Below are 13,970 nucleotides of genomic sequence, written 5' to 3'. Positions count from 1 at the left end.
TGGGAGCAGCCCTCATTCCCAGCTCTTTGGGCCCATCACCTGGCCTGTACAATGGTTCTATAGAGTCTGTACTTCTTCCAGAGCCATGAGCTAGCCATGAAATTTCATGTGAACTAGACATGACATTAAATCAAAAGAAAACTTCAGAGACTTTAGAAAATGGGCATATGAAGTTACTTACCTTAGCAGTGATTTCCTTAAGTGACAAGTTGAGGGATTTTATCCGTTCCTGGAGGCTAGAAGAATTAGAAAGAGGACATTGGTCTTCTTGAGATCATAGTTCTATACCACCACGTACAGGAGCACTATGAGACAGTGAACTTTCCATCAACCCAAAGTCTAAACAACAGTGGGAAAGATGATGCCAAATTGGTTCCATTTGACTGTGGAATTAACATGTTACTAGGAAGCAGATTTCCCTCCGTAATTATGCTCTACTTGGGCTGGTATTAGAACTGTTCTTTCCATAGTACACATCTCCATAGTAGGGCAAAGGAACAACCCAGATGTCCTGGAAGCAGAGATAAAAATTTATATTCCTATAACTACCTTCCAAGGAGGATGACCTGCCCTGTTGGACTCCTTGCTCAGTGCAGAGTCTGCTTTAGATTCTTTCCTCCTCCCTCTCCCTCTGCTCCCACCCCCTCACCCCCACCCCCCACCCTTGTCATTCATGCACTTGCTCTCTCTCTCTGTCTGCCTAAAATAAATAAATAAAATCTTTGAAAAAATAAAAAACCTATCACAGGCAGATACTGACTCCAAAGACACAAGGGAGACAGTAAGGTGGGTAGCAACTTAGAAAACAAGGGAACTAATGGGACAGCTCCCTGGAAAATGCAAAAAGTGAACTGGGCCTGAAGAGAAAGGAAGGAAAAACAAAACTTCAGGGAAAAGATGAGTCCAACTGGACCATATGGATCGCAGAGGTGAATTGTGGTGGATGAAAAGGGGAAGCAGTGGGGCAAGGGACAGAAGGGGAAGTCTGTCTGCATCTGCAATGTGTGCTTACTTATTTAGGAAAACAAGTAGAGGAAATGCTGTATATATTTAATCTCAGTGGTGGATAAATGAGTAGATGTTATATTTTTCAATGTGTTTAGAATATTTACAATCAAAATAATTCTTAAAGGAAGATCAAGAACCAGCAATAGTCAATACAGAATACCGGGCTGAGGGCTACAGAGCTTTATCCCACAGGCAACAGGAAATCATCCCAGTTGGGAGCAGGAGAGCAATAGGAAAGAAAGAGGATTTTCTGGAAATTTAACTAGGCAGCACTATAAGAGGTGATTTGGAGGAGGGACACTGAATGTGACAAACCAGGTGGGCACCTTTAGCAGAGACCCAGCTGCAAGGCCCAAGGGCAGGAAGAGGGACAGAAGTGAGAAAGAAAAGGAAGGTGGGGACCCTTTCATATGCCGCTGCTGAAAAGCAGTGAAAACATATGCTCTGGGGCTTTTCATTCATCCATTCATTCATTTATCCACAAATTCATTAATTCTTTCAACATCTACTGGGCACCTAGTAAGTTAGGAACTCAGAGCATAAAGACCTGGGTCTTATCTGTCAACAGCTCACTGCTGCCAAACAGTAGCCCAAAAGAAAAAAAAATTAAAAAGGGGGATATAGGTACTAGAAGAAAGGAGATCAGTTAACAAAATGATAGATGCAAAAGCAGGAAGGTGAGATTTCCTGGGGTATGTGTGGGGAGGTAGGTCAGGGCAAGTTTCTCTGGTCGGGGTTGCAAAGTATCAGAGGGAGGTGGCCAATCTGCCCATTGCTGTTGTTCTTCAGCTGTAAGAGCTGGTTTTGAATGTTATCACCTCCACTCATCTGTGATTTCTGAGCATAAGCAAGTTCTTTTGGATTGCAAATTGCCCTGGAACTGGGGCAGGTCCATTCTAAGCCAGTCATCCTCACATCCAGACCTACATTCAACAGAGGAGGGACACCCAGTTGAGCTGAGGTCAGATGGCAGCTGACAAAGAGCAGGGCATGCAGCAGCAGAATTTTCTGAATTCAGGAGTCATGAGATGACCAAAATCAGTGTGCTCAGTGGGAACGGTGAGAAAGTACTTGTGGAATCCTGCCTGGACAGGATGGAAGTTGATCTTTTGAAGGGAGGGAAGTTCGAGTGGTATGCTAACATGGAAAGCAGGGAACAGACCAAGCCTCTTGAGTTGCTGGGGAGAGAAGGGCAGAGGGTGTCAAAGATGTGTCTGTTCTGGTTCTGCCTCTGATTCCAGCAGCAGCACTAGCTTCATGCAAATATCTGCTGTCCAAATTTCAAACTTTCTGTGGGTGGCAATGCATTTTCCCTTGCCAGGCTAAGGGGAGTCCATTCAACTAATAACTTTTCAGTAAACAGTTCGTCACAAAATTAATCCTATATGAGCATTTAATAGCATTTTATAAGTAGGTGTTCCCAGCCACACACAAAGACTAGTTCATGCATTAACAATGAAGATAGATAGGTGGTGGATCTACTTACTGACCCTGAAAATTTAGCTGACCAAATAGCAGTGTCTTTAACTTATGCTCAATAGGTCAAGAACCATCCTTCCAGGGGTTGACACAATTCAGTGGTCTTGGTTCAGCCCTGGTTCTATCACAGAAAGAAAACTAGTCTCCTCTCAAATATCCATATTAAAGCAGGGAAGCAGTGATGCAGATAATTGAATGCATTGTTTCATATTTGATTTGATTTATATTTAATTTATTTAATTTATGCTGTATTACTTTTTGCAGTAGATTTACCTTCTTAATTATGTTTTGCTCAGGCTAATATTAACATTAGTTGCATCCCTGGGGTATACACAGAATGAAAGCAACAGGGGGCAAAAGAATATGAATAATCTACAAACCAGGCTAGTGGTTCTCAAGCTATTTTTAGTAGCAGAAATCTTTCAGACAAATTTTACATAGAACTGCAATATATACATATTAAATACACATATATATTATATACATATATATATTAAATACATAACAAGGGGATCTGTTCTGATTGAGGGTAGGTGTCTGGCCTGGGGTACAAACAATATCACACTGATTCCACACACTTCGTGCTCTACCATCCCCCGTGGCCCCTGAACCAGGATTCCAGGAGCAGGAATTCAAACTGAAAACCTCCAAATTATATAAGTTAAATGTTTATTAAAAAGAGTCACATGTGGGACGCCTGGGTGGCTCAGTGGTTGAGTGTCTGCCTTTGGCTCAGGGCGTGATCCCGGAGTCCCCAGATCAAGTCCTGCATCGGGCTCCCTGCAGGGAGCCTGCTTCTCCTCCCTCTTCCTGGGTCTCTGCCTCTCTCTCTGTGTCTCTCATGAATAAATAAATAAAATATTTTCTTTAAAAAAAGAGTTACATGTACCTCAATGATAAAAATTAATCCTCGTGTTTCTTTTAAGCTGGTATATTATTGACAAATGAGAACTATCTCCTAGATCAAATACACCAATGCTGGTGTACCCTGGAAGCACATACACTATTTCCACAAATAATGTTTTAACAAACACATCAGACCTCATTTACTCAAGTTGAGTATCTTTGTTCAAAGCAGCCAACCTGGGAAGAGTAGTGCCAAACATTTGTTGAGCATTTACTATGTACCAGGCCCTCTTCTATATTCCTTACATATGTTAGCATTTTAAATCCTCACAACTCTGTGAAGTAGGAACTATAATAGCTACAATTTCAGACAAGAAAACTCAAAGAGAGATTTACATAACTCTCCCAGAGTCAGCCAGATGGTAAAAAGGTAAATGACAACCCAGGCAGCCCAGCTATCTGTTCTCCTAACCACTAGCCTGCACTACCTCTCCTGGAAGATGTGCACTTATTCAAAACATGCTCTCACTGTCCAGGCTGACTTTTAGAATCCTTTTTTAGAATTATGTTACATTCAGAATGCAATCACTATCATTATTTGTAAATGCACATTATTCTTCACTCACAAACTAGTGTTTAAGTCATATGACCAAAATTCAACTTCAACAAATGAAGTCTTAGAAAAATCAAGACTGTTGACAAGAATGTGCTGCAGAGAAAGCACATCAGGGGCAGATGTGCCTGGAGCTGGTGGTGGCAAAAGAAAGTAAGAGCAGAGGGGCCAAGGGGTCAATTTTGAGTTGACTGTGTCCCTCTCACCCCAAATTCATTATGTTGGTGTCCTCACGATGGACCCTTATTTGGAGACAGGGTCTTTACAGAGGCAAGGCATTAGGGTGGACCCTAATCCAACATGCCTGGTGTCTCTATGGAAAGGGAAAATTTGGATACACATACATACACATACACACACACACACACACACACACACACACACGGAAGACCATGTGGGGACATAGGGAGAGACATCCATCAATAAGCTGAGGAGAGAGGCCTCAGGAGAAACTAAAGCTGCTGACACTTCGCTCTTAGACTTCTAGCTTCCAGAGCTGTGAGACAGTAAATTTCTGTTATTGAAGCTTCCCAGTCTGTGGTACATTGTTATGCCACCCAAGCAACCTAAAACATGTGATATTTTCAATTTTCAACTGAAATTAACACACAATTAATCATATGTGTTATTAAGGTCCTACATACTGGTACTCTAGAGTCCAACAAAAAGTTACTTCACCATAGCAGCAGGCAGACAACAAACAACATGATAGCTTTTTTTGTTTGCTTCAGACTAACAGACAGTACCATTTGCAACTGATTCAAGTGGCAGACCGAGAGGCTACAATAGATAAGTGAACATTTTTATTGGTAGCTAAGGATTTGAAGAGCAGCTATAAGAAAAGTTTACATAAGGAGGTGACTCAGTTACTTAAGCATCTGACTCTTGATTTCAGCTCAGGTCTTGGGATCAAGCCCCACGTTGGGCTCCATGCTCAACGTGGAATCTGCTTTGAGATTCTCTCTCTACTTCTCCCTCTGCCCTTCCCCCTGCTCGTGTTTTTTTAAATAAGTAATTAATTAATTAATTTTAAAAATCTTTCTAAAAAGAAAAATTTATATAAGAATGTCTTTGATTTTAAAAAGGTGATTACAAGACCACTGGGTTAGTATAGGAGCTCAAAAATCCCTGAGCTTCAGTTTAGGAATGAAAAGGAGCTCTCTTAACACCATAAGAATGCTACCATTGGTGTCAAAACTATCAGTAATAAAAAAGGTCAGCTTGGGGAGGGACAGTTTGCTTTCCAGCAGTAACTAGAAGGGAAGATGGAATGGAGGTCAATCATAGTAATGAATTTAAATCTAAAAAAATCTAAAGACTAGTCAGAAGGAGATGTATGCAGGAGACCATCAGCCAGGTAATTTGGGCTCAAAGACTTGAGATAAGAAACAACACTTCTAAGGGAGAACAGGCCAACCGAAGAAGCAATTCTGCTGCTACCACTTTGGCCCATGGACACTGACCTCTGAAATGCTACAAAGGCCTGTGAGCTGCTCTCCTGCTTTTCCCTCACCACTGCTTGGTTCATATTTGGCTCCAGGATACCCAGGGAAAGCCAAGGACCAGTATGGCCCACCTCTCCCTTCCTTCACTGGCTCAAACCTGCCACAGAGGCCACCTGACAGTGCCTCCAATCTTCCCTGGGAGGTGCAGATCCCTCTGCCCAGATGCCCCCACTGCCCCCAAGGCACACACCAGGCCAGCCCCTTGCCTCCCTTCAAATCCTTGCTCTAAACTTACCCTCTCAGGGAGCTCAGCTTGACCACTCCATTTAAAACTACAAATTCACATCCTTTCCTATTCTTCCCCCACAGCATTTACTACCTACTAACCTACTATGTAATCTACTTACCTATTATACTGATTGTTTTTTCTGCCTTCTCCCCCTAGACAGAAAGCTGTGCAAGGGCAATGATCTTTCATAGAGAAGTTCCTGGCACACAGTGAGTACTTAATATTTGTTCAGTGAGTGCTACTCACCTTATTGTCTTCTTCCTAAGGAATACAGTAGTCCCTGCCTTATTTACGGTTCACTTTCCATGGTTTCAGTTACCCATGGTCAACCAGTCTGGAAGCAGATGATGTTCCAAGCTATCATCAGAAGGTCAATAGGATCCTAACGCTATGTCACATGTCCACATCATTCACCTCACCCCATATCATCATCATTTTATCGTCTCACATCATCATAAAAAGGGTCCGTGCAGTACGACAAGATTTTTTGAGAGACTAAATTCATGTAACTTTTATCATATATAATACATTGTTACAATTGTTCTATTTTATTATTAGTTATTGTTGCTAATTTCTTACTGTGCCTAATTTATGACTTAAATTTTATCATGAGTATGTGTGTATAGGAAAATATACAGTATAAGTAGGGCTGGGTACAACCCATGATCTCAGGCATCCACCGGGGGGGGCGGTCTTGGAACATATCCCCATGGATAAGAGGGACTGCTGTAGATGAGGCACAGTGGAGACATCCACACCTCTACCAGAGGATACTCAACCCACAGGATGGTGAGAGGCTGCATCTTTGTCCCCACCTCTCACTACTGTCCCAACATCAATGAAGGTTAAAGGCCATGACTGCTCTTGACTATCTTGCTGTAGGTGGAGCTTCATATGAGGAAGAAGAGGTTAAAAATCTAGTCTACTCAGTAAGATCTCCACTCCTCTTCCTGAAACCCATCTCTCAGAACTCTGGCTCTCTTTGATTTATCTCTTTTGGATGATTTCTTTAATAGACTGTGTATAACTGAATTGTATTCCTCAAATATTTATATCTTGAAGTCCTAATCACCCTGCACCCTGCATCTCATAATGTGACTTTTTTTTTGCAAATAGGGTCATTGTAAATATAGTTGGTTAAAAAGAGTCTGTTAGAGTGAGCCCTACTCCAGTATAACTAGTGTCCTTATAAAAAGGAGAAATTTGGATTCAGAAAAACACATAGAAGGAAGACAGTGGGAAGAAACACAGGGAGAAGAATGTCACCTACAAGCCAAGAAGAGTGACTTGGAACAAATCCTTCCCTCAAAGTCTTCAGAAAGACCAGGCCTGCCCATACCTTGATCTTGGACACCTAAATACAATAAATGTCTGTGTTTAAGACACTACCTGTGGTTCTTTGCTATGGCAGCCCTAACAAATTAATGCAGACTAGCATGGGGAGGGAGACATGTGGAGAGCTTGAAGGTCAGAAGTAAGGATCAGGACTGTGCAAAGGGCACCCAGAGGTCTCAGCCTGGAGGCTATCTCTACCCAGTGCAAATGAGTCCTCTCTGCTGCAAGGCTGTCAAGGCCAGAGGGTCACTCTGTAAAATTCAGAGTTGTAAAACTTAGAGTGTCTTGCTAATCTTCCTCAATAGCCTAGTGCTGCATTAAGTATCTATTTGTTTAAAGAATCTCACACTCCAGTCAAATAGCAACCAACTACTATTCATTCCCTATTTCTCCAGACTTAGGAAAGCATAACTCAAAAGCCTTATAAGAAACTTGAATATGTACCCTTTCTTAGTAATACTTTCAATACTTCCCATAGACCTAGGTATCAGAGGGTCCTGCCCTAATCCTCTGTATTCTTGGAGTGAAGCATCCACGAGGCCAAAGGTACATGCCCATCCAGAGCTGGGCCAAGTAGCCAAGACCAGAATGCCTTCCCAAAGAGCCATGAGACTGCTTCCTCCCAGGGTATTCTCAGGGTATTCCTCTCAAGGATGGAACACACACTGCAGTGGACATACCTGCAGGCCCAAGCTCTCGTCAGGCAGTGGCTACTTTGAAGGTGTGGATATTTCCTGGCCATGCAGGCCAGGGTGTTCACAAATAAAACCTATCACAATAGCAGGGCAGGAAGGACAGATGCCAGGGTGGGAAGACAAGGTTGATCAGGTATTCCATTGGTCTCCTTCCTCTGAGCCACAGCTATCAGGTGGGCCTGAATTAACTCCATTGTGTTCATGTCCTAGAGAAACTTCTTTCACTTTACGTGGTCTTCCCTTGTTTTTAATGCTTCCTTCTGCCACCACCACATTTGGTACCAGCCTTGGCCTGACACATTAGACTCACACCCAGGAAGCCAACCACATACCTGCCCCAAAGACAGGCCTTTGAGGAATAAACTGTGTCCCTAGTCTCATATGACCTCTGCTGAATAAAAGAATATTAATGGTTCTGAGAATTCCACCATTCCACTAAGTCTCTGCAAGATTTGGAAAAAGTCACTTTTTCTGGAGCTCTATTTCCTTACCCACAAAGTGAGGCAGTTGAGCCAAATTATCTCTAAGAAACTTTCAATTCTACCATCCAAGGTTCTTTTACTATTCTACCATTTAAAATTCTCTTGCCAATATTATTTTATCTGCAGAGAGCTAAAGAGGCTAAAAGACACATAGGTTATATAAAGTGCCAGATGACCTTGATGACAGAGGTAGAAACAGAGGCCAGATGTCTGTTATTTTTCTAAGCAAGACACAGATTTTAAGCCCTCAGAACAGAGTTGTGCAGAAAGGCTGCTATCTGTTGGCAGCTGCCTGTCCATCTCCTCCCTGTTATATGTGGCCTGATCCTAAAGTCTCATTTTAGCAAAAAGCTCTGGGAAAGGAGGAGAAGTATCAATTTCATCTCCAAACAGTCTTCTCCCTGCCCCTCTTTCTCTCTCCCCATTTGTAGTTCCATCCCATGTATTATTTAGTAAAAATAAGTTTAGGAATGAGAGATTGTTATTGAAACAAGTTAGAAATGATATAAAGGTCAAAATGATAGCCACTCAGGCACAGGAATTACTTGGGTCTTAAATTTAAAAAAAAAAATAATACAGGAATCCCTTGACATTAATAACCTTGCCAATTACTGCTCAGTCCTCTAACCTTCTGTCAGGGGCAAGTGGTTAAGAAAATGACAGCAAAAACAGCTTTAGGAAATGCAAGGTTTTATCTGTTTGGCCTTTTTCCTTCTTTGAACCCTTCTTGCCTCACGGCTGATAATGTCACATGTCACCAGTGGGACATGCACAGGGCACAGACAACAAAAATGCCAAGAATTCCTCCAGACTTTGGAGGATCCGGAGAAGGCACGATAGGGCACAAATACTCACCAGGAGCAAGCCATTCTATGTGGCTCTAAAAGCTATCGAGCTGGTTACTTGAGACATTTACTCTTTGGGAAGCCTGCATAGTACAGTGGGGAGAGATTTGTTACCAGAGCTCTGGTACCCCGTGGCCATCCTCACTGCCGTTGGCACAGCACATAATCTCTGTTCTGGTCATTGGCAGGACAGGCACATGGCACAGTGTCTGCTCATGTGACAGATACTTATATTCACCCTGGGCATCTCGGGCAGAATGAAATATCGAAAGGTTTTTAATAAAGCATTCATACGAATAACCATTACCATAGCAGAATAAGAAAGTAGTTTTGAGTAATCTGACAGAAATCAAGCACATGGGTTTTTAACTAGAGTAAAATACATGTGATGTTTTCCTCTCTGCCCCAAGCAAAAGAGATTAAATGAAAGAAATAAAGAAAAGAGGTCAGAGAAATACTCAGACTTTCAGCCCTTTAATTGGTTCTCTGGATATGGATGGATCACATTAGTGACTCATCTCCTTAATGAGTCTTTCTCTGAATTTCAGGGATCCTATGTCCAAACTCTAAAATACTACACTCTGTTACTCCAGAGTTTTTGTGGTAAAGCCTCACTTTGTGGTAAAGCCTCACTTCTCCAACTAACTCTGCAGACTGAGATTGAGATATAAATTCTTCTTAATAAAATACATCTAAGCTTGTGTAAGTACTCCCAAAGGAGATAGCAGAAAGAGAACGAGTGAGAGCGCACAAGGATTTCCAGCTTCGTAGGAAAGACTTCCTGTGGTCAGGGCGCTGATGTGGAAATACAGAGCAGAGAAAGAGTGCTAGTACTGAATGTACTGGATTTCCGGTCTTCCAAATTTGCTGATATGGATAAGATACAGTGCATGTGCATGCACACGCAAGTTCCCACCCCCCACTGGGAGACTGCCTGACATCACGGAGTCACAGCTTGCCTCTGAGGCCAGTGCCATTAAAAATCACAGCTTTATTTTCAACTGATTAACTTGGTATTTGGCTTGCCCAAATACTCCAAGTGTTAATTCAAGCAGATCTTTCAGTGCTTCTCAAACCACTTTACTCCAAACTGTAACTGTAATTCATATGCCAGAAGCATTTTGACTTGCAGGCATTTGTCTGTAAGGGATCTTATGCTGTCTAATGAAGAGGAAATGAGAGCAGGAGTGAAAAATATGAATAGCCTTACATTCAGATCATAAGTACTCCTCTCTACCCCTTCCTCTCAAGTTATTCAGGGATACCTATTCACATACAATGAGAAACTAAATTACTGGCCTCTTATTTTTTGAAGACTGGTAATCAAGTGGACTCTACATTTTCAACTATTATCATAACCCAAATGCATTTAAACATTCAAAAACTATTTCAGTTCTGTGCTATAGAGATTTTCTCCACCAAATTGCTGTGAGTTAAATCCTGGAAACACTAAAATTTGATCCAAGTGGAAAAATGAGCTGCCTCTGGGTTTACTCTGTTAAGTGATCCAAAGGCAACTTCAGATTTCCATTTCAATCACTTCCTTAATTCTGACTATTAAATAATAAATAATGTCTCATTGTTCCCAGGATTTTTTAAAGAACTACCCTGAACTGCTTGCATTTCTTCTTAATACTATTATTTTTAAATGTATACTGTTTTCCTAAATTTATAAACATGCAGACTTTCCATAACTATGGAGTTTACCCAAAAGGTTATACTTTCTGCTTTGGGTTTATGATGATTTTCTGAGTCATCTTTAATTACCTATTGTCTGGCTAAGAACAAGCATATGCACAGCTAAAGCCTGCACAATCAGTTTAAATCTTACATTTCTCTCAGACTCTTTCAAAATCTGCTGACAAATCAACAGTTCAGTCATATTTCTGAAACTGGAGAATATTATATATTTCATTTCCTAAAATGTTTCAGTGGGTAAACTAAAGATTTACACATTTTACTGGGTAAAGATGGCAAAAAATAGACCATTGCTGAACAAAATGAATGAAGAGCAGGGAAAAATCCAGTTGCCTAAACAAGTAGCTGAATTTAAAAAAAAAAAAAAATCAAACACCAATATCAAAACAACTCAAAAAGAAAGCTGAAGAAATTTGTCCAAAAGGATGTACACAGTAGTAATGATATGGCAGCCCTGATGAACATCTTAAGAAAAATGTCCCCAATGTATAAAGCACAGGGGCCCCCTGCAAGCACCTACAAAAAACCAAAGATCATCCCAGTAGCCTAGAAATCCACACAGGATGGATTAATAATCACCCTTTACCAGCTTGGGACAGAAGTACTCTTAATTAACTAAATTTCCACCAAGCAATGAGCTGGCATTTCCAACCTGGGGTTATTCCCTGCAGCTACTTGAAAAGGTTTTTCTGACCAAAACTGAATTACCTTTCACTGGAAGAGCTTTCAGCCTCCAGCTCAAGGCCTGAAGAACAGTCTAGTGGTATGTTAACGCCAAAGAGTTAGAGCAGGGAATAGTAACATAAAACCTACAAACAGGGAAACATTCTTGGAATATGTCAGGAATAAAAGAATTTGGTGAAAAGGAGTGGAAGATTGTAGAAGACACCCAAATTGCAAAGAGGTTAACTACAGAACAGTTCTCAAGATGATAATCGTGGAAAATAAAAAATTGAAATACCAGAAGAAAAACTCTTAAAATAGGCCACATGCATTCATGTATGCTGAGAGATCACTTGCAATTGCAATATTAGGAGAACTGGCTGCAATCAGTTTAAAATGATTATCTTCTATCCCTGGAGCTCTAGCTGAAAACAGTTAATCTGATTCCAAAATTATAAAAGAGAAATGGATGAGTCTACAAATTACAAGCCTCCCAAGAAGAACCTACCTAAATAATCACAGACCCACACTGGAAACTCCATGATGGAAACAAAGCACAGAGAATTTGTAGAAAATCATAGTAAACTCAATCTAGTACAAAATGACATTTTTTTAAAAAAAAATCTATAAGGGGAGATTCCTCCCCTGCACTTCTCAAATACATTCAGCAAACACAGAAGCCAGGGTCCTGTCTTCTTGGGGTGAGTGGCAACTGTACTCCGCCAGAGAGTTGGTTGTTTCAAATCCCTTCCTTCTCTTCCAACCCTTCTTCTCTTCCAAGTTGTGGTTGGTATACTTTTCTCATTGCCTATAATGATGACCTTCCAAAGGAAATGGGAGGATACAGTAGTGAGCTGCATTCCAAACGCTGAACAGTAGCTACAAAGCAGGCTTCAGTTCTGGCCTGTGTCTGGTGACATGCTAGTCATTAACACCAACCCACTGAGAAAAGAATTTGAACACGGTGCCCCACATATGGTCAAGTTCTGCCCAGGGAACGTGGCAGGGGAACTCATCTGGGGGCTATTAGGAACAGAATTACTGTGTTTTTAAGCACTGTGTGTTTTAACTGATTTCACAAAATCTGAAAGTACAAAGTTTTCTTTTTTTTTATTTATTTACTTATGATAGTCACAGAGAGAGAGAGAGAGAGAGGCAGAGACACAGGCAGAGGGTGAAGCAGGCTCCATGCACCGGGAGCCCGATGTGGGATTCGATCCTGGGTCTCCAGTATCGCACCCCGGGCCAAAGACAGGCACCAAACCGCTGCACCACCCAGGGATCCCTGAAAGTACAAAGTTTTCTAGATCCAGAAGGAATCTCCAACATCATCTGGTTCAAACCTTCATGTTATGAACCAGACTTCCAGTTCCCATAGCGCCAGGCCTTGGAAGTAGTGCCATCCTCCTTTTTCCTCCATTCCTTTCTTTGGAATGGCCAGCGGACCTCTCTGACCTGAAACAGTCAGCTGCCTGCGTGTAGAGACCTATTTGCTCTAATCCCTCTCAGATGACACCAGGTGATCTGTGGGGCACAGAGACAACATCGCTGGAATGACACCCATTCTCTTTTGCTTGGATCCACAGACCCATGCTTTGGCTAGCTGGACTTCTTTCCATTGTCTGCCTGGGCACTGGATTTGAAGCCTTGGTCTCTCCTGGATTGTCAGTGTTAACTACTTCCCCCACCCCCATAGCAAAGATACTGGAATACTGCTGCTATGTGAACTGCGGTCCTCAGCAGCCTCATCTGCAAAATGGGCATAAAACCAATATACTGTCTAGGATACTTTATAGGGTTATGATGAGCAAAAATTAGCATTTTGTAAACAATAGCAATGTTAAAATTAATATGTGATTATTATTACAAATCTCAGTAAGAAAGCAAGCTATGATAAATGTGAGATTTGAGAGGCACATCTGCAGAGTGGTCCTGAACACGGAGGCAACTGCCTACCCCTGCTCCAAGGACACACCAGTCTTGCTTTACTCCTCTGCCACCATCTCAACCCATTGACTTTCTGGGCAAATACTGTCTGCCTCAGCGATTTCTGAGGAAATAGAGGTATATGCTTTACAACAAAGATAGAAAAGTCAGTATCTCCTATACATTGGTTCTAGCAACCACAGAGCTACTCTGCCAGATGATTTCTGATGGATTAGTCCCATAAAGTCACTGCTCCTGAAAGAGCTACCAGGTGAAAAGACAAGACAGAGAAGGTAGAGAAACAAAGACCAGAAAGAGAAACTAATGAACACAATCAACAAATGGAGAAAGACTGGCAGACCTGAGGGATGTCCTGAAGTCTCCATGTCACTCTGCTTTGGGCCACCTGTTCATCAGCCGTGGGCACAGGGACACACACAGCTGCCTCCCTGCATACACTCTGAGGATCCAGCATACTCCAGGCCTTGCTGTGCTCACGGTGCCTCCTCATTCTCACAAGATATGGATCTGAGGGGAAAGTGCGACTACTGATTTTTTTTTCCCCAGTCAATTGTGAACTGCTGAATTTTATTATTTCAAATCTGTCTTGAAAGGAGCCCTGATACTGGCTTGGGATGCTCACAGA

At 41.8% G+C, this 13,970-nt stretch overlaps 1 protein-coding gene across 7 annotated transcripts in view; it reads right to left on the bottom strand.

The window, feature by feature from the left end:
- The window catches only part of DISC1 (DISC1 scaffold protein), a 346,483-nt gene that overhangs the window by 208,952 nt on the left and 123,561 nt on the right, over positions 1 to 13,970 (bottom strand). For all 7 annotated transcript variants that reach the window (XR_008662318.1, XR_008662319.1, XM_055308948.1 and 4 more), the window contains exon 7: positions 182 to 236. Coding sequence is in view for 5 of the 7 variants with exons in the window: in XM_055308948.1 (XP_055164923.1) it covers positions 182 to 236 (55 nt within the window). In the remaining 2 variants the exon portion in view is untranslated. The remainder of the gene's footprint in view (positions 1 to 181; positions 237 to 13,970) is intronic.

This window comes from Nyctereutes procyonoides, unplaced genomic scaffold (assembly GCF_905146905.1).
Source record: "Nyctereutes procyonoides isolate TBG_1078 unplaced genomic scaffold, NYPRO_anot_genome, whole genome shotgun sequence".
Classification (NCBI taxonomy): domain Eukaryota; kingdom Metazoa; phylum Chordata; class Mammalia; order Carnivora; family Canidae; genus Nyctereutes; species Nyctereutes procyonoides.
Note: the sequence above shows the minus strand (reverse complement) of the source record. Positions and strands in the feature narration are given on the sequence as shown.